Source organism: Myotis nattereri, assembly GCF_964212035.1.
Source record: "Myotis nattereri genome assembly, chromosome: 2".
NCBI classification, from domain to species: domain Eukaryota; kingdom Metazoa; phylum Chordata; class Mammalia; order Chiroptera; family Vespertilionidae; genus Myotis; species Myotis nattereri.
Window position 1 is genome coordinate 189,029,202 of NC_138076.1, and position 21,731 is coordinate 189,050,932.

General features: G+C 40.6%; 1 protein-coding gene across 1 annotated transcript; it reads left to right on the top strand.

The window, feature by feature from the left end:
- Positions 1 to 534: 534 nt before the first annotated feature.
- On the top strand, positions 535 to 19,852 carry ERP27 (endoplasmic reticulum protein 27; the record flags this gene model as incomplete). Its single annotated transcript, XM_081083856.1, has 7 exons — positions 535 to 709; positions 1,077 to 1,177; positions 3,044 to 3,181; positions 14,016 to 14,132; positions 17,980 to 18,105; positions 19,245 to 19,442; positions 19,805 to 19,852. 7 exons carry the CDS (start codon positions 535 to 537, stop codon positions 19,850 to 19,852), a joined length of 903 nt encoding a protein of 300 aa, XP_080939982.1.
- Positions 19,853 to 21,731: the final 1,879 nt, after the last annotated feature.

The following is a 21,731-nucleotide window of genomic DNA, read 5'->3' on the forward strand; positions in this document are numbered from 1 at the left end:
CCGTAATGATCATTTCCTTCCCTTTGGAATACTCAATCACTAATAATTCTCTCTCATGTTACATTTGCATCGCTGGGCTTTGTCTCATTACATGAAACTCAGGTTCCATCTTTGTTGTCTGGCAAAATTACTTACTCAGGCCTCTGGTTGGGCATCCCCTGCAGGGAACAAAACCTTCGCTAACCCCACCACTGTCCTAAACATCCTTCGTCTGACCTCTCACAGTGCTCTATGAGTTCCTCTTTTTTTTTCTTTCACTTTTCATTTTATATTTAAATGATGTTTATTTGTCCATTTCTCACATTAACAATCTAAGCTGGGAGAGGCTAGATCACATCATAGTTACCTTTGTATCCCTAGAGCTTAGGTCAATACCTGGCATAGAACATTGTTTTCTTATTTAAATGAATTGACTTGCTTCTGGTTGGTTTTGTGCGGAGGCCCTGTCACTAACCTCGGTCTGTTATCTCAGAAGTTGAAGGTCCCCCTAGAGCCAGCTGCAAGGTTCCCAAAGCTCTAAGAACACCACAGCCCATGAAGTACAGAGTAGGCTGCCCTGAGTCCGTGTCCCAAAACACAAAGTCCAGGGGTTGGATCAGGAGCAGAAGAAGAAGAATGGAAGCGACACCACCCAGATGCCTGTTTCTGTTATTTCTCTTCACGTGCAAGCTGTCCCCAGATGTTGCTGCAGAAATTCAAGAATCCTCAGGTAAACAAAGAAAAGCAAACGGCACTTGGGTGACCAGAGGGCGAACGTGTCGTTAGGAGAAGGAAAGGGAACAGGGCCGTACTCTGAGTACTTTTCCTCTAAACCTAGAATATTCCCCCAGGAAATGGCTGTGTTGCCTGGTGGAGAAGAGAGGAGTCTGGCATTATCCTTCAGAGAGTGGCCACAGAGGGGGTCACCCTCCATATGCTGGCTAAAAAAATGAAGCTTTGCAATAAGCATTGCACCCCTAGCGCTCCTTGCCTGAGTGTGGAGAGAAACAGGGTAGATGCCCCTATTATTTAGAGATGCTGCTTCTCTTAGGGGGCCATCACCCTAACACCTTCTGCTTCCCTCTGTGTGTGTCTAGATGGCTCCAGTGCTCCCCAGGAACCTGTGCGGCTCACGGGTGTCCCAGCTGCCATGGAATTCATTGCTGCTGCGGAGGTGGCTGTCATAGGCTTCTTCCAGGTTTGTCAGATACCCTGCTTGTTACGCCCCCCAAGAAGCAGGAATGCTGGGCCTCAAAGGAGCCATGACTGCCACCGGCTGGCCAGGTGGCACTACCTTAGAAGCCAATGGGGCTCAGAGCTTGCTTTCAGCATTTTCATTCAAGAACTCTCCATTTTTAGGCATGTCCAGTCTCTGAATTATGTCTTTCTCAAACGTTCTGAGATTGCGAAGGAGGCTCCGGGTCTCCTCATCCATGGGTGCTTTGAAACCTAAGTCAGTATCTGATTGCTGAGTCAGGGGCAGAGTAAACCCAACTTCTACCATCCAGGCAATGCACGAGTCAATAGTGACTTTCGTCTAACTCCTTACCAAACAGGTAGTCCCTCCCTCCTTCTTCTGTATCTTTGTTTGCTCTGAAATGCTGAAGAAGGATGGCATGTTATACATCGAAGGTGTTAGCCTCGGTCTTTCAGATTGGCTGCCTGGCTAATGAAAGCAGCCCTAAATGAGAGACCATCGTTCCAGTATTTTTATCTTTCTCTGGAGGTAACATCTGGTGATTCTCACAGCTGATCAAGTCCCCTGCTCTCTCATTGCAGACCTTGTTGTCAGTTTCCACTCATTAATTCCAACTCATCATCACCCTGTGGATTCTGTGTGCACAGCTGGAAATAGCTGTGAGGAGATGTATGGGAGTGAGTGGGGCGTGGGGCGATGATAAGAAGGGAGCACATTTTTCAGTGATGAGAGCTCTGAGCTGTAGGCAAAAGCAGCCACCCTGGGGAAGGCAGGGAGGGGCAAAAAAGTGGAACTGGAGGAGTGTGCAATAACTTAGACAGCCACCAGGTGCCGTCATTTGATCTGTGAGCAATTGCATTTTAAGGGGAAGTCTAGATTAACAATTGTTCACAGTCTCAATGAACTCCACACATCCTTTCAGACGAGGAGGGTGCCAGCCCCCTCTGCTTGACCCCGGATGCAAGGCTAGCCATTTTCTTTTCTCTTTGCACATCTCCGGCAGACCAGAGAGATGTCAGGGAAGAATATGTTCACTGTTTATTACTTGGAGCTGTTGTGGACAACGTTCCTGTGTCAGCAGGGAAAATGGTGTCAGCTTGCTATAGTAAGACTGGACTCGACTCAAGTGGCTTCCCTGCCCCCTCCTGCAGGCCTGGGATCCTGGGTTGGAGCAACGCATAAACAGTATCTTTCATGGGCAATACCTCCGGCTTGCACACAGTAGAAGGAGGACTATTCTTTCACACCCTGCACTGACCTTTGTTAACAAAATTTTAAGCTTCTATATTTATTTTTTATTTTTGGCCCTTTTCATAACACTTTCTTTTTTAAAAAAAAATATATTTTATTGATTTTTTTACAGAGGAAAGGAGAGGGATAGAGAGTTAGAAACATCGATCAGCTGCCTCCTGCACATTCCCTACTGGGGATGTGCCTGCAACCAAGGTACATGCCCTTGACTGGAATTGAACCTGGGACCCTTCAGTCCGCAGGCCGATGCTCTATCCACTGGGCCAAACTGGTTAGGGCTCATAACACTTTCTTATTTTTGCATTTCTTTTTGCTTCCACCAATTGTTCCTAAAACTTTTGCCTTCTCAGGTGTATCAGTGACAATGCCGTCCACTTGTGCAGGGCCCTGTGATTTTGAGGCCCCTCTCAGCTCCTAATAAACTGCAAGTTCTATGGTAAGACCAGGCAGGAGTCCCTGGCTTAGCCACAATTTTGTAGCTATCAATTAACCCACACAGCTCAGACTCTAAGTCAAGTCTCTGATTTCTAGTTCGATGAGCACATTTCAATTCCATGTTCTGTTTCCATGTCTCTCTCCTCCAAAATGACCTCTGTCATTTCTCCTTGCTTTTAGGATTTAGAAATACCAGCAGTGCCCGTATTCCATGGTGTGGTGCAAAAATTCCAAGACGTATCATTTGGAATCAGCACTGATTCTGAGGTTCTGGCTCACTACAACATCACTGAGAACACCATTGCTCTCTTTCGTCTGGTAAGTTGGGTGGGCAGCTCAAGCCTTCTCCCGGTTTTTACTAACTAGTACCCTAGGTTGTGAACTCACGAACTTGTGAGACTAGAAAGATGTCTATGTCTTTAACACTAATGATAATGTCAGGGACAATGGTGACAAGGATGATGGCTCAACTCAAGCTTCCCCAACAGATGCTGTCGTGAAATGGAAAGAGGTCTGGACTGAGAGTCAGGAGGTGAGAGTTGTTGCTGACCAGTCATGTGACTCAGGCAGATCACTTAACATTTCTTAGCCCAAATTCTTTCATTTCTATAAGGTAAAACGGTTCAATCATGTCACCCCTAAGATCATTTTGAGCTCTAAAATGTATACTTTTATATTTTGGGGAGTTAACTTACATTTGTAAAAATATATTAAATGACTACTGCATGTCTTATGCAAGATATTAACAATGAAAGCACATTAACTGTATTCTCTTCTCTCATAGAACTTAAAATATAGTAGAGATTGTAAACATAATACACAAGTATCTATAATACAAAGAGCATCATATAGATAAAATATTATAAGGGTTCAAAGGATAAAAGCAGTATAGATATTCTGATCAAAAAATTATAAAAAAGAAAACTTAATGGGGATTTAACGCATAGGTAAAATTTGGACAAGGTGGAAGAGAATTCATGGCTAAAGTGGGAACAAAAATGTAACTTAGAAAACAATGATCAGGCCAATTTGACTGGAACTCAGGGTACATGTTTTGGGGAAATGAATATAAGACAGAGAAGCTTGACTAGAATCATATTGTGGAGGAATTTGAATACTAGCTTGACGTGTTTCCAGTTCATTTGGTTGGCACAGAAAAGGCACCAAGGCCGTTCGATCAGGGGAGTAACATTAACAGGAATGCATTTCAGCAATGTTATGTTGGTATGTGGGTAGGATGGAGTGCCAGGCAAAAGGATAAGAGTGGAGAGAAATTTTGTGAGGCTGGCAAAACAGATCAGGTACGAAGGGTCTGTAGTCGAGAAATCACATTAGAAAGTGAAGAAAAGGCAGGGCTTGCAAGGATGAGATGTCAAAATGATGGAAGGCAAAGGAGGCCAAGCTTAACGTTAAGGTACCTAGGAATAGTGGGGGCCTATTCAGAAATAGGGGTTTCTGATGCTGTGGTTAGTTGTTGAGTTTGTATTACTGGCAGAGTATCAAAGTAAAGATGACCAGAGCCCACTGGAAATGAGGAATTGGGCAAAAGATAGTTTCAAGATGTCCTTCCCCTTCTCACCTCCATCCTATCTATTTCTTTTGCTTCTCATCCAAACCTTTCCTTACATGCAGTTTATATTCACTATCTCCAACTTTCTTTAAGCTCTTAAATACACTGGTGTCTAGTTTATACCCCGCACTCCATTAAAACTGCTTCCGTCAGCACGTTTCCATATTTCCAAATCCAATGAACACTTTTTAGGTCTTATTGTCCTGAACATCTGTGCCAGTGTGACATGTTGACCACTTTTCTCTTGAATCTCTCTTTCCTTAACTTCTAGGATCCTGCTTCTCCCGGTCCTCCTCTTCTTTCCTTAGTCTCCGTAACGCCTTCTCTTCCTGCATCCATACCACTGCCTGACACAATGCTCTTCCCAATCTAGGTTATGGAATCCAAGCTTTGTGGGACACTACTTCAACCAGAGCCTGAAAGAGTGCCTGCCGTGTATCAGGTGCTCATTAAGTGTTCATTAAGTAAATAAATACGTGTGTGAATGAATGTGCAATCCTTAGGTAATATAATTCTTTCTCATGTTAGACTATTAAGTGTTTGCTGAGGATTTGGAATGTTTTATCTCCAGCCTGGACCTCCATTGTAATTCAAATGCTTGCTGGTAGAAGTCCCTCATAAGCAGTACAGTCTCAATGTGTTCAAAACTGACTTTATCATATGCACCTGCTGAATCATGGTCTTCCCTCTAAAACTTTTTTATTGAATGGCTATGTTCATTTGATCTCTAATTTTTTTCAAATTGGGTCTCCTCTCTTACTGAACCTATATTCTTTTTCCCTATTTCCACTTCTTTCTTCTTTTTTAGATTTTCAGCATCTTTGGCACAGACAATTCCATAGCTTCTTAATTGATCTCCCTTTTAGTACTTCATAAGTAATTTCTAGATTGGTATCACCATGATGAATTTAAAATGGAAACTTGACCATGACACTCCTTTCTTTAAAACTTTTTAATATTTCCCACTTCTTACAAGGTAAAAATCAAGACATTTAAACATCTCATCTTTTATGATATGGCCACTAGCTGCTTCTCTATTCCCTTTTCTAGCACATTCCTACCTTGGGCTGTACCCTCTCAACACCCAACTATCTTATATAATAAAGAGATAATATGCAAATTGACCCTCACTCCATCACCCCATCACAAGATGGCTGTGCCCACAGAGGAGGTGGGGCTCCCATAATGAGCGATCAGCAGGGACCTGAGGTTGCGTGTTGCTGGGCAGGGGCAGGGGACCTGAGGCCCCACCCCCCCAACCCCAGCACTAGACCAGGGGACCTGAGGCTGTGCCCCCCAACTGGCAGGGCTTAACAGGGGACCTGAGGCTGAGCGCCCCCACACTCGGTGTGGCTTGATGGGGGACCTGAGCCTGCACCCCCTGGCCAGCACCAGGCTGGGGGACCTGCAGCTGCGCCCCTCCCCCCCACCCAGCTGGACTTGACAGGGGTGGGGCCAGCCAGGTCTGGGCCTCACGCGATTTCAAGGTGCACGCGGGTGGACAGGGACTTGACTCTGGGTCCTGTGGCATGCCCCAGACTCTGACAGGAGGAAGGTTTTCATATACATTTTATCAATTTTCTTTCATCTCTGACACTTCTATTATAGAGAAAGGGCAAATAGCAATATCAAAATATTTTCTCTAATGAATTCCCTTTTAATGTGCATGAATTTCATGCCCTGGGCCACTAGTACATAGTATAATGATCCAAGTTCACTGTTTCACATGGCTATTCCTCTGCCTAGGAGGCTACTGCCCCAAATACCCCCTTTCACTTAGCCTTACCCAGCTAACTCTTTTTCACATTCCAGTGAATCAGTCAGGCATCTTATCCTTCAGAAAGCCTCCCTGGAATCCCCAAATTGGCCTAACTATCCCTCCCTGTTTGCATATCTCTATTTTCATTTACCGCTTTGTAATGCCGGTCATATATTTCTGTGTCTGTCTCATCTTTTCCCCCATTACTCAAGGGCAGAAACCACGACTTCTGGTATCCAGAAGACACAAAGAGTTTGAGGAACGAACTCACCTCCCAAAGTATGTCTCTGGGTGCATGAATACCTTCAGCAGCCCTCTCCCCACCTGGACAGCAGTTGTAGGTTTGCATTTTCACCATCATGAAAAAAGGATTAAACCAAGCTCCTTTGTGAAAAGCTTTGGTAAGAAAGAGATGGAAGGTTAGGTTAATGCCTTTCATGTTCTTGTTGAACCGTTCATAGTAACCCTTCAATTGGAAAATTCTAATCAAAGACAGCTTCATAAAGTACTTCCTTGCCGGTTTGCTGTTTTTAGATCTTACGAAGGCCTGATTTTAAAGTCAGTGCTACCAAGATGCACACGTGAGGAAGAAAAACAAGTGCTGTTACTTCCCACGTCTCTACATGCTTTACAGCCTCGAATGGGTGCATTAACTGCTTACAATTCATTCCTTATACAGTCCTGATGATGACTTCCCAGAGCTGTTCCCTCTTATTTAGCATGTTTTTTGTTTATCACTAGTGACAGACCTGCTCGGAATGAACTCTTGAGACCTCTGGGAACAGGATTACTTTGTGCCATACCAAAAGCAAACACACTGGTCCTTACCCTGCTCCATTTGCGGGTCTGGGAGAGGTTCAACTTGTGCCATGCCAGCTTTTAGATAAACATTTTTTTTTCCTCAGTTTATTCTTTCAAAGTTGAGTCCATATTTTAGTAGAATTATTATTCAGGAGTTTGAGATACCAGAGAGGGGGGGGGGGGAGTCAACCAAAATTAATCTACTTTACATTGGGAAACATGAAATGCTGCAAATTTTCTGGTACCTACTTTTATCTTAGATTTGCATTTTGTTGTTTGTTTGTTTGTTTCAGTGCCTAATTTACGATAGGCACTATGCGAGATGTTTTCCGTTGTTCTACCATTTAATTCTCACAAAAATTAAATGAAGTAATTACTGTTATCCTTGCATTATCAATAAGGAAACTAAAGTTCCATGAGGTTGATTCAGTTGTCCAAAGTCTCACAACTATAACACGACAGATATCTGATTCATACTCTGTGTTGCTGTCATCAAAGCACACCTTCTGTACCATACTACGGCGACTTTCTAAATCACTTATTCCTGAAAAAAAAATCTTTGCTTTTTTTGCTTATTTTTGTTGATTTCAGAGAAGAAGGGTGAAAGAGAGAGAGATTGAAACATCAATGACTAGAGAGAATCATTGATCAGCTGCCTCTTGTACTGCCCCCACTGCAGATTGAGCCACAACCTGGACATGTGCCCTCGATGGAAATTGAAGCCAGCAGGGCGACGCTCTATCCACTGAGCAAAACCGGCTAGGGCAAACATGGTTTGTTTTTACTCCTAGATTCACCTCATTCAAAAGCCTGTTTTTGTAACCACTTTCTCCTAAAACATTTCTCTATCCCATTGGCACTACTTATCAAACCCCAGGGTTATTTCTCAAGATTTAATCTAGACATTACATATTTTGTCAATAAAATTTCAGAATTTAGACATATATTATTTTCAACTGCAAGAACATATGTAGAGGTAAATTAAAACAGTAATAAATGAAGACATGATAGGACTATAATGGTTCACATTACCAGACGCTTGAAATATTGGTGCATAAAAATGAGAGACCAGCAAATGCTATCTATATTCATGGAATGCATCACTTTCCAGAAATAATGCAAGCTGATTAGATAAATATCATCAGGAAAAAAATTATGTAAAATGGGACAATAACAAGTCCTGTGGGTGATGTATGGCAGCTTGCCTTGTGTGAGTGTGACTGCAGGGCCTCCACACAGGTAAGCTGCCAGGCAGCACAGGAGGATTAATCTGCCGGACACTCAGAGAATATTCAGAAAAGTTGCCTTTATTGCAGATTGCACTAGTGCCATGACTCAGGGGAGTCAGTCTCCAAATCCTGAGTGATGAATAGGGACGAAGCTTTCCCTTTATACTCTTAGTTCCTTTGTCCCCAAAATATGGATCAGGCTTCCCCATGAGTTGGGAATGGGGAAGTGAGATCACAACCAGAGGCTTGCCAGCACTGGCACCGGCCCCTTTGGGGATTGTATATGGTTCATGGTGTATGGTCTCTGTACAATGGGAGTATTCTGGGAAACAGGTTCTGCAGGGCAGGACAGGCATCACAGATAAGAATAGAGTTTGATAAGAATGGAGTTTATCGGCAAGCAAGAGTGTACGTCTATCGGCAAGCATGGGTGTATGTCAGAAGGCAGGTTACCGGCACAGATTCAGATAGCTAGCCCCCCAAATGTCTTATTTTCCCCTTCACTCCAGCAGAACTTATTGTTGTCCTCACAGAGACATAGTCTTGGTACTAAGACGGAATTTCAGATATTATTTGAACATTTAATCTGCTTTGGGTTTTCTCAATCACTTCTATTTTTAAAAAACATATTAGCCTAACTTTGCTCCACTGGGATAGTAATGGAAACACAGTAGAGGCATTCTGTTATTCCCTTTACAGTTATTTGTTGGATACTTATGATAAGAAATGCACCTTGCCAAATAATCAGAAGGAGGACTACATAAAAATAAAGTGATAATGAATGCAAGAAGTAATATATGCCAAATGATTAAATGTTTTTCCAAAGAATATATGTATTCAACATAATGTAAGCTAAGCAGCTTATAAAAAGAAACCGAGACATGAGGGCATTTGTTTAACAAGTGACTTCTCAGTGCGATGCAAGATATTTAATATTGTAACTGTGGTGTAAAAACTAAGATGACTTTAGTACATTTTATGAAAAACTGGGTTGTTAACTAGAGAAATGCACGGCAAGTGAAGGGAATATTGCTGAAATACTAATCAACAGAAAAGGAATGATTAAATCTATTGGTATGATACTAGTATAAGCAGTATCTAAAACATAAAATAATTCATTTCAAATACTCTTAGGGAAAACTCAAAATTATATTTTAAGGTGGTAATCCTTCTGGTTTACTGTTTCTATTTTTCTTCTGGTGTCTCTTTACTTGGAGAGAAAAAAATAATATGATATCTCCAGTAAAATTCTTTCCAAAAACTGGAAAAATACATAAAAGGGTTTTTGTTTTTTTTTCTCAACTCTTAGTTCCAGAGTCAGATTTTTCTTTCCAGAACATTATGCAAATAATTTCCTTTACAGAAGGGAGATTTCCTGTTCAAATGTTCTTTCCAAGACCCCTACACATGAATGCTCCAGAGTTTATTAGTTTAAGAAATAATGAAATAATCAGGCATGTTTCCGTAAAAGGAGTGCTACAAACTGGATAGACTTCAGGAGGGTGGTTTTTAGTAAAGCTCTGGGCTTCTTAGAGAATGTTATCATTTAATATCTTCTACCTCCAATATACTGCGCTCCTGAAGTCCAGAAATTCCTAATGTAAGTGACGCTTCCTGTTTTCCCTGTTCTGGGAAATGCGAGGGACTGCCTGGAAGAGAGTGCTGGAGGGAGGGGCTCCTGGCCCAGAGCACAGCCGTGTCAGCTGAAGTGCAGGCACCAGATCTCCAAGTTCCTAGAAAAATAATCAGGAAGTATTTAGACATATTAAGTAGTAAAAAGGCCCTGATTATAATAATGATGATGAGTTTGATGTTTGTAATTAGCAAAAACGTAAGTAGGAAAGACATGCCTGCTGGCAAACCCAGCCTTAAGCAGCAAAGATCAATGAGCTCATTTTATTTCTCTCCTCACTCTTACTGACTTGGGGATGGGAATGGTAGTAGGGTGGGCAAGGACTCCACCTAAGAAGACTTTTTCTCTTGCTTGTATATTTCTGCCCCGAGCTTTCTACTCAGAACTTTATGGATTTTAAAGCAATTAAAATATCCTGTGGTTTTGATGATTTTTTTTCTGCACCTCAGCATTCAGTTGATAAACTGAAGTTGTGAAAACAGTCCCCTCCCAAAATCAGTAAATTAAAGTGATTAAAAAACTGTTTAAACTGGTTTTGGACCTTTTTAGTTTAAATAAATAGAATAAAAAATAAATAAAATACGAAGAAACTGGAAAAAAAAAACCGTTGCAAAGGTAGGAAGGAAAGATCTCTTACACCCTTCATGAATTAAGTGATTAAATTGCTATTTGAGTGAATGTCAGCATGTCTGTGCCTCAGTGCCTAACATATACAAGACGTTCAACAAATAATTTGCAAACAGATTATAAAAGAATGACCAGATATTCCAAGAATTCATAAAATTGATCATAAAGAGTGCATTGAGCTTTTTGGAGGTCCATATTGCTTTTAACTAACTCAATGGGAAGCCAGCTTGAACAAAAGAAGTTAAAAAACAAACAATAGAGTCATCATAGGGATGACAATAAAGAACAAACTTGGCCTCTACTGCTCAGTGACTTTAATTTACCTTTGCTTGAATTCCCTCATTTATAAACTAAAATAATACTTACCTTTGGCTTTGCTGGATAGATTGGGAGAACATAATTTGAGGTAATGAATGATTCTGATCCTTGGCAAGATCTGATTGGGTAGAACCTACATAAGATAATAGATGTAAGGGAAAGAGATAAAAGAGATTCCAAGGGCTGAGAGCCCAAAGATCTCAAAAGTGGCCCAAATTGTTTTAGGAAACAGAATTGTTCAGGACCTAGCCCTGATTATTTTTATTTGTAGACATAGTTGCTATGGGTGATGAAAGCATTACCTTGTGTTTTTATGTGCATGAATAGACTGGGGGAGATGAATGAGAAAATCTGGGAACAATGATTGACCATAGAAAGCTCCATCTTTTAATATATCTGAGTATGGTGGAAAGGTAGTTCAAAAATGTAAATCTAGGATACTAGATCAGGTAACTAGACAATCCCTCCACCAAATCTGGGATAATAGATCCAGTAAGTAGACAATCTCTTCCACCAAAGGCAATTTTTTAAAAAGCTGGGCCAGAAAATAAGGGCTTTAAAGAATTATCAAGAAGCAGTGGTTCTCAACCTTCCTAATACCGTGACCCTTTAATACAGTTCCTCATGTTGTGGTGACCCCCAACCATAAAATTATTTTTGTTGCTACTTCATAACTGTAATTTTGCTACTGTTATGAATCGTAATGTAAATATCTGATATGCGGGATGTATTTTCATTGTTCGTGACCCACAGGTTGAGAACCGCTGGAAACTCAAGAGGTAAATCATATATTTGGGGTGCTTTTCATCTGGGAGGCTTTTGCAAGTTCTAGAAGAAGCAGCCGAGAGACTTAGAGCTTTACTAGCATTTTTGAGACCCTCAAAGAGCCCTAAAAGTAAATGCTGAAGTCCAGAGCTCAGAAGAAGAAGTAGGAGGTAGATCTAGTAAAATACCCTTTGCTCCACTTAGATGCTAAAGAACAATACCCTAAAGATAACAATGAACCAGGGGGTGCAGCACAGATTCAAGTTACCTCAATTCCTGAAATTAGATTAAGATTATCAAATATAAATATAAAAATATACATACACTTGCAGACATACATATATTATATATGGTATGGCTAATCTTCTCTTAGCCATATCATAAAATGGCTGACTCTCAAAGAAAAAAAGAAAGATCTTAAATCAGAGAAAAGAAATTGTCCTCAAAGTAATCTCAAAGAAGTAATATTAAGGTTCACAGATGACTTCTCAAAAGAAAGAGCAGGACGCAGAATATAAAGAACTATATCTTGCAAAAAACTGAAGGAAAATTGTCAACTTAGAATTCTACACCCAGCTAAAATAGCCTTCAAAAACAAAGGTTAATTAAAGATATTTGAAACAACCAAAACTGAGAGACTATGTCAACCAACAGAACTGTTTCATGCTAAAGGAAATATCAAAATGTGTTCTAGGTTAAGAGAAAAAATTCCAAATAGAAGCAAAGCTCAAAAATGCAGGAAGAAATGAAAAGAAACAATATGTAAAAATATGCATGAATGTAAATGTATGTTGACTATATAACAACTAGAGACCTGGTGCACAATATTCGTGCACTGGGGGATGGGGGGGGGGGCGGCCCCCTCAGCCCACCTGTGCCCTTTAGCAGCCTGGAAGCCCTTGGGGGATATTTGACTGTGGCTTAGGCCAGCCCCCCAGGAGTGGGCCTAAGCTGCAGTCAGACTTCCTTAGTGCTGCTGTGGATGCTGCTGCGCTCACCAGCCATCAGCCCAGCTTGTGGTCCTGCATTGAGCGTCTGCCCCCTTGTGGTCACTGCATGTCATAGTGACCGGTTGATTTGCATATTACCCTTTTATTATATAGGATGATAATAATGTCTTGTGAGATTTAGAATTAAAACACAACTGGAGTGGAGTTGGAAAGAGACAAACTGTGCTAAAATGTTCTACTGTACATTGCCCAAGAAGAGGGTAAAATTTCCAATTAATATTAGGTTCAGGTAAGTAAAGAATGCATATTGTAGAATGCAAGCTGGTAATCCCTAAAAGAATAATTAAAGCCTGTGCAATTTCCAAACCCATAAAGGGAAAGAAGGAATAATACAAAGCACTCAACCAGTTCAAAATAGGCAAGAAATGAATCAAATGAATTTGGAACTGGGAGAGCCAATGGGAAGTGAATATTTAATTAAATATAGCAATTACATTACAAAAAGAATCCAATTAAATATAGACTGGATTTTAAAATATAACTGTGCTTTTTATAAGGGATACATTATTTTTAAACATAATGACATAGTAATATAAGTAAAATATAAAGAAGATAGAAATATACCATGCAAACATTTCCAAAAGAAAGCTGGAATAAGTATATTAATATTAGACAAAGTAGCCATTGAGACAAGCATCCTTAGAGATAAAGAATGACCTTCATAATGATAAAGTTTCAACTTACCCAGAAATTTTAAGAATTCTAAATTTGCATTAATCTAATGCATCACCTGAGAATATACATACAGAATAACTGGCAGAATTGTAAGAAAAATGGTTAAATCTATAATCATAGTGGAAGATTTTAACATTTCTCTCTAATAGAATAAACTGGTTTTAAAAAATCAATAAGAATAGAGATAACTTGAACTATACAATTAACCATGTGACCACAGGTGCATATACAGAATAGTACACCCAAAAACTGTAGAATATACACAATTTTAAGCACATATATAATATATAGAGAAGTTGACAAAAGATATAAAATGTAAAACTTAAGCTGGAAATTAATAACAAGTAAATAACCAGAAAATCTTACTTTCAAATTATAAAATATACTTCTAAATAAACAGAAGTTTAGAGAAGAAATAAGAACAGTAATGTTAACATTTTGAACTGAATGATAAGATATTCTATATGTCACTTTTATGGATGCCTTCCAATGGAGCTACCTCTTCCTGAAAGCATTTCTGCTCTTCCTCAGATGACACATGGGCCTGTGATTCCCCTGTGATGACACTTGCTACCTCCTGTGGGACATGTCTGTTCACTTTGTATCCCACAGGACAGGGTGTTCTTCAGGGCAGGGAACATTTCCTATTTACCTTTCTGGTTTTGGAGCTGTAGTCAGTGCCTGTCACGTGGTAGATATTCCAGAAACATTTGTCAATGAACAAATAAAGAGAACAGTGACAATTGTTATTTCTGTGTTATGCAGGTGGATAATGAACAACTGAATTTAGAGAGTGAAGACATTGAAAACATTGATGACACCAGATTAAGCCGTTTTATTGAGATCAACAGTCTCCGCTTTGTGACAGAGTACAATCCTGCGGTAAACAATAGTCCTAAAGTCCCTGTGTGTGTGTGTGGGGGGGGGGGGGGTGGTGGAGGGGAGGTAGAGAGGGGGGTGACTTGTCTTCATAGCAGAGATCTTTTCTTTCAGGTTTCTGATCCTTTGACCAATAATAGCTGCAATCAGTTGAACACCTAATTGTTTATGTTGTCATCCTTACTACACCTTTCAGGTTGAGAGACTTGACCCTTTTCAAGAAAGAAAGAAGCAGAAAAGTTAAATGCCCTTTCACATGATTAAGAAGGAAGAAAGCCACAGTGCAAAGTTAAGGTGACTGATTCAAAACCTCTGAGTTTTGCTGCCTGAGAATGTTCCACGAAGGCAACTCTGATCCCAGCAACACTCTATCTAGACCACACTCCCCAAACAAGATTGCAATCTGTGTTGAAGGTCTATTTTTTCCCCTACCGCATCAGGAGCCAATACTTTCATAAAATGTAATAAAATAAATTAATAGGCAAAAACCTTTTTTAAAAATATATATATTTTATTGATTTTTTACAGAGAGGAAGGGAGAGGGATAGAGAGTTGGAAACATCGATGAGAGAGAAACATCGATCAGTTGCCTCCTGCACACTCCCCACTGGGTATGTACTACGCAACCAAAGTACACGCCCTTGACCGGAATCGAACCTGGGACCCTTGAGTCCGCAGGCCGATACTCTATCCACTGAGCCAAACCGGTCAGGGCAGCAAAACACTTTTAAAATAAAGCCTATTGGTCACATATTTGGGTGCCACAGTTATATAAAATTTCTATAAACGTTTTTATGCATTTCTTCCCTTTTTTTGTGCCTACCTCCTGGTGGGCCAGTAATTAACAGTTCCAGTTCTGGCACCACCTGCATCAACCCAGAAGCTCATGGGTTTGAGGGTACATAGATCCTCATGGTGGCTCAGCTTTCTTTCTAGGTTTGTTTTCTCGTAGTGTTGCATGCTGTATGTAGCCTGGGTAGAGGTGTTGGTCAACCTGTCCTGATAATCTTCTGGCCTTCTAACACTCTACAGCTTATAGAATTACTTTATATGACCTGACTTTTATTTTCCCCTACAGAGATCATGGAGTGATGGAGTATTAATTTCTAGTGATCTACATCAGCTTAGAATTGCTGTGCATTCTCTAATCACAGTATTATATGTGCATGTCATGATTTTTAGAATTTACAATGCCCTTTCCCACCATATTCTCATTTGATCCTTACATTGATTTTTTGAGGTAGAAGAGAGGGAATTATTATGCCCATTTTATAGAGCAGAACATTCAAGATCCAACTGACTTATTCAAGATCACATAGTAAGTAGAAAAGGCATAGCTAAAGGCAGAAACTTTAATTCATGATGCATTCGTTCACATTGTCTATTTCCATTTTACAGGGCAGGAAATGGGAGTTCAGAAAAGTGAAGTAATTTCCTCAAAGCCATATGCCTAGCAATTTGAGCTTCAGAGACAGCCTTCTGCACTTGCCCCTGCTTTTCTCTTGACTGGTCTGTCTGTGTCTGACTGATTCCTGTGTTTTTTCCATTGCCCTACACAGCCTTCAGTGGAAAACACCCCTTTTCCTGTTGACTAAATTCCTGCCCCCCTCTCGCACCATGTTTGTCTCCATGGAGTGGTGACGTGGTGACTCCATTTCCACGTTTGCTAAGATTTCAAACACATGTACCCAGGGTGTGTTGGCAGCAATAATTAAAAGGGCGTTTTTCTCGACCTTCATCGTTCTCACCATGTGTCTACAGAGATTCCAAGAGTGCATGTGGAACCAGAAAATTTGATTTTATGGTCTCTGAGTTTATGGGCTCAGGGTCCTGGAGTTCTGCAGGCTAACTAAGGCAGGGGCCTTAGTTAAAAATCATTATTATCTTAGAGAATAATACCCTTTTTTTTAAGTTTCACATTAGTAGTGAAGGCAATCCACATCAAGAAGAAATTAAATAAGAATTTCTTTAGAGAAGCAAGTTTAACTTTTATTGTAATGTCTTCATTTCTCAAAAGCAGTACTTTTCTCACTTAGAGACCTGCCCACACTACATAGCTATTTCTTAGCTGTTTCCAGTGCAAGGTTTGCATCAGTAGCAACTGGACAGAAACTCACAGCCACATGTCTGGCCTGCCATGCACTTTTAATGCACATACTCAATCCTTGGCTTCAAGGCGAAAAACCAGGCTGTGTCTATTAGAATTAAACTAATCACTTCTGATATGTCCAATCCTTTCTGCTAAGACAACGGTACCTTTTAACTCCTTAGTTTTGATTTCTTGACTCTTCCCAAGAATCATCCTCTATGTATGCTCTAGGAGGATAGATGCATGCTCTAAATTTAAGTAGCAGAATCTAATCAAACAAAAGACAATTCTTTAACACCAAGTCTCTCCAATTTAAAAATCTAAGAACTGGTTTTAAACTATAGGGAGAAATTTGAGGAAAAGAACTCATTGGGCCTCCTTTGTCAACATGTTGGCCAAGAGAGCTAGAGAATCTCTATGGAGCAATGTACAGCTTCCAGAAAAATCCTACCTAGTTGCTCCCCGTCCCACTGTCCTGGGACTCTGCCCAATGGTTCATTAACCCCCATACTCTCTCTTCCTGTGTACATGCTGGTTTTACAGCAATGCTTTCTGTATTTTAAAGGAAGAGGTGGAAAGGAATGGGATTCATTTAAAATAAAGACACCTGTAGCACTATTTCAGGAAAGTGAAATGAAGGGAAGCAGTGCCCTGGTTTCACCCCCTCCTTTCCTCACTCTGGCTCAGGGCTATCCCACCCCCTTCATCACTGGCAGCTTCCTGGTGAGTCAGCAAAAAGGGGCCAACACCTCTGATCTCCTGAAAAGCTCATTGTATTGCTGACCCAAAGTAGACTGATTCAATCACACTGAGGATTGAACTGGTTCAGATTGGGGCTTTGTAATCAGCTGTGGATGAGGCAGTACATCCTGATGGTTAAGAGCACAGACCCTGGAGTCAGACGGCTTGGCATTAATCCAAGTCCACCATTTATGTGACTTTGGTAGAGTTTTTGCTTCAATTTTCTCATTTATGAAAATGGGACTTAGAGGATTAAATAACTTGTTACGTAGAAACCTGAAAACAGTGCACAGCAAATAATAGGCACTCAAAGAATGCACTACTAATATGTAGTCAAAGTGACTAGTATAGTACATGGTATATCTGCTGTCTATTGATACATAATAGATTATCCCAAAACTTGTTAGCTTAAACAAGTAAAAATTTATTAGACACAGTTTCTGTGAGTCAACAGTCTGGTAGTGGCTAGACTGAGAGGGAGCAGCTAGGTAGGATTGTTCTGCTTTTGATCTGGATGTCTTGTGCAGTTACAATCATTGATCAGGGAGGCAATATCATCTGAAGGTGTGACTGAGGCTGGAGAGTCTGCTTCCAAGATGGTTCGATCACAAGACTGGCAAATCAGTGCTGGCTGTTAATAGGAGGCCTCAGTCCCTTGCCCTGTGGATCTCTCCAACACTGGGGCTGGTTTTCCCCAGAATGAGTAATATAAGCGAGAGCAAGGCAGAAACCATGATGTCTTTTATGACAACACTGGAAGTCACACTCCATCATTTCTGCAATATGCCCTTGGTTACTCCACTCAGCCTTACTCAGTGTAGGGGAAAGGGATCAGCACAGTTGCATGAGAACCAGAGGGTGAACCTTACTGACAGCCCTCTTAGAGACTAGTTACCATTTGTGTTATGGATGAACAGCTCTCATTTATGTTGTAGTTCGCCTAGTCCCTGGGTGGCCACTAATGGTTTTTGCTTTCTCCTTCTCTCTTTCATTCTACTATAATGCATTTCAATTTTCCAGACTGTGATTGGCCTATTTAATAGCATGGTTCAGATTCATCTTCTCCTGATGATGGACAAGGCCTCCCCAGAGTATGAAGAAAGCTTGCACAGATACCACAAGGCAGCTAAGCTCTTCCAAGGGAAGGTAAGTCTGCTTTGGGAGACATCCTTTTGAAAACTCAGCACCAGGCCAGTAGAAAAAGGAAGACAGGGTTAGGGAAAAGAGATAAATAAGGAAAACTAGTATGGTTAAGAGATAAAATATTAACTGGGACATAATAAATCACATTACTCTGATTTAAAATTAAAGATGTTATATTTTGTACTATTTAAGACCTGTATAATTATATCTTCCATTAGTGGTAAAGTCTATTGGGTTTTTTTTCTACATTGAGAAGTGAAAATAAAAATCACCTATGTATTACAATATTTTTCTCCTTGCCAGGATCCCTTACATTTTTAGACCTCGGGACTTATTTCTCATATCGAACACCTTTCATGTACTTGGTGCTTAATGAATGTCCAGTACCTGGTGCCTAGTGGATAATAAATATTTATTTATTTCTCTTCCCTACTCTGTGCGATTCTATTTAATATCACTTAAAAGGAAAACTTCAACACCTTCAAGGTTACTATATTGAACTACATGACCTGTTCAATGGTAAGAACTGTCTGATGATTAAAGCTGACTTCTGGTGGTCGTTTCTATAACACTGTAAGTTTTCAGTGTTATTGAATACAGACAATCCTCTAACCAAAATATTATAAAGAAGATTTCTACTTTTGGTAGAGGGTTTCATTTTATCATAAAAAAATATAGTTAACATTTGTCAAGAACTTGCTGTATGCCAAAAACTGTACTGGAAATACTAAATGCATCCTCTCATTTAATGTCCCCCAACAAAAGCCCACTTTGCCCATGAGAGCACTGAGTCTCAGAGAGGCTGAGTAATGTGCTCTGAGTCACACAGCTAAAAAGTACCAGGAGCAAAATTTAAAATTTATTCTCCACTTTTAACCATTAGGTTCTACTTAGTTAATCACTAAAGTTAATCACTGAAGTATCTTCCAAGTCTGTGTTCTTAAAATTGAATCAATATGGTCAAAGGGGTAAAATACTTAAGCAATTCAAAGCAAGAACAAAGCCATTCTGAGTCCATTGATATTTAAATTGTGTGGCACAAACCATAAATTCAATCAGAATAAACTGTTACCATTACAAGGTACCTCTTTCTCCTCGGGGCCTCAGATAGATCTTTCTCTTTCAAACTTCTCCAACTGCAGATACTTTTTATTCTGGTGGACAGTGGTGTGAAGGAAAATGGGAAGGTGATATCATTTTTCAAACTAAAGCAATCTGAACTGCCCGCTTTGGCAATTTACCGGACTCTAGATGAGGAGTGGGATACACTGCAAGTGACAGAAGTTTCAATAGAGCGCGTGCAAAACTTTTGTGATGGATTCCTAAAAGGGAAAAGGCTGGTAAGTGTGAGGCTACAGGGAAGGCAAGTTGAATGTTCTTCCTTTCTACGTCTCTATTATTCCTATTGAATAAAAACTCTTTGGGCTCCACTGGATTTGATTAAGAGCAAAGGCATATGAGGACACAGTAGACAGAGTTTGGATGCTTTTTAGGAGAGAGTCGTGGAGATAGAACTGCAAAAGCGTTTTGGGAAGGGTCTTGCCTATTCAAAAGAGCTGAATTCTGTGTTTCACCATTCTGTGTACAATATCAATAGGAAACAAATTCCATAGAAAGAGTTCATAAGACAAAAACTGCAGGTAGATTTAGGACTTCCAGGGGTGGACTCCAAATCTAAATATCATGTCTTGGCATTTTTCAGAGTGAAAATCATGACTCAGAAGAAAAGACTCAAAAGGTGGAACTCTAATTTTTCCCCAGTACTTCCGCATACCAACAAGCATCTACTTCATGCTGAATGAAGAGGGGCAACTCAAACCTCAGGGACACTAAACAACAAAATCACCAGGCCCTACACACACACACACATACACACACACACACACACACACACACACACACCTCTATTTTGTTCCTTAAAATCTCATTTACTCTCCTTGTCCTCTCTTTTAATTTGCCTATATTCTCTCACTACCCATGCAATTTTCTCTTATGCATTCATACCATGTAGACCCAAACGCTGTAGTACCACTATGATACCACTGGGTGGAGGCTTTAAGAGGAATACATACTGTGACACCAGCATGAAGAGACATGGCTCAAAGGAAATTGTCCTGATTTGTCATTTAATATTGAACTTGGACACTGCACATGACCTACACACAACATAGTTTTCTTCTCTATAAGGGTTGAAACTCTACTTTCCTCATAAGCACCTATCCCCCTGGGCCCAAGAACAAAAGGGTTTTACACACCTTTGTGGAACTGTCTTTTTGCCAGAAGTCAAATGGTGTTCCCAAGGTTCTGAACTCAGCAGAAACAGACCATGTAAAACTCTTTGCTTGTTTTGTGTTCCCAACTCCCCATGTAAATCAACAACTGCATAATAAATAAAAGGCAATGATGTTATAGGAAAAGACTGGCATCTCTTTGCAAACCTTTTGTCAATACCCAGCTGCCCAGGCTAAGCAGTAGGTGCCTCACCCTTTGGTGCCTACTGTTTGGTGTCAGGCTATGAGCCACTCCGTGGGTGGGATAGGAGGTAAGTAGAGACCATCCTGCGTGAGGATTAGTATAAATGTGGCCAAATTGCTCCGACTCATATCAGGTAACAGGTTGGGGAAGGGGTAGGAGGAGCGGGGCACTTGGCCCTGGGGCAGGCTAGTGCTGACTAAGCACGGATTATTGCAGGTGAGGTGTGCAATCCAGCCTTGTGGTAGGGAGAGCTTGGCCAAGTGTCTCTGGCTCACAGGCTGTTACTGTCAACACACAGATGCTCCATTGTTCCCAGGAGGCCCTTGGCTCAGAAGGAGAGCACCTAAGTGCTCAAGGGCTGAAAACCACAGTATACTCCTAAGGACTGGTCCAAGGGAGGAACAGGGAGTGAAAGACTTAGTTGTTCCTTCAGACCCTGAGCTGGGAGTCAGCAGCTGGCAAGGACACTGTGAAGGCAGCTGTGTTTGACACACCTCTCAGCAACATGAGACCCGCGGAGTCTGAGCAGGCCATCCAGTCTATCCACAGGCCTGCAGAAAACCACCCAAACAGTCTCTTGCTTGAGGCTGAAAAATACTCCAAGGACAGGCACATCCCAGAAGCCTGCCTTTGATCCTGAAAACCAGAGCTCTTGACATTTACAGTCAGCAATTCTTCCTGATATCCAGCTGAGGTCCCCCCGGCACACAAGCTTGTTTTTTCTTAGCCACACTCTGTGGAAATTCTTAACAGCCGCCAATCACCATCTCCAAATAGCAACTTCGACCTCCTGTTGGTTGCTCTTCAGCCCCCTCATCCAGTTCTCTTTTCTCCTCATTCACAATCCATCTCTTTCGGCAATATTTTTTTAAAGTTCCAAATCATTTGACTCACTTGATTATTTCTCTCTCTTCCTTTCCTCTTTCTTGTATAAAACAGTGAAATTCCAAACTGTTATATAGTAATTTGGTAAATGCTAACAAATTTTCACCAACTATATTTTGTTCAATATTGGATTAATTTTTCAGTTATTATACTTGAAGTTTTCTTCCCATTAATTGGTTAACACTGACCACATAGGTTTTAATATCTTTTTAAAAATATATATATTTTTATTGATTTCAGAGAGGAAGGGGAAGGGAGAGAGAGAGAGA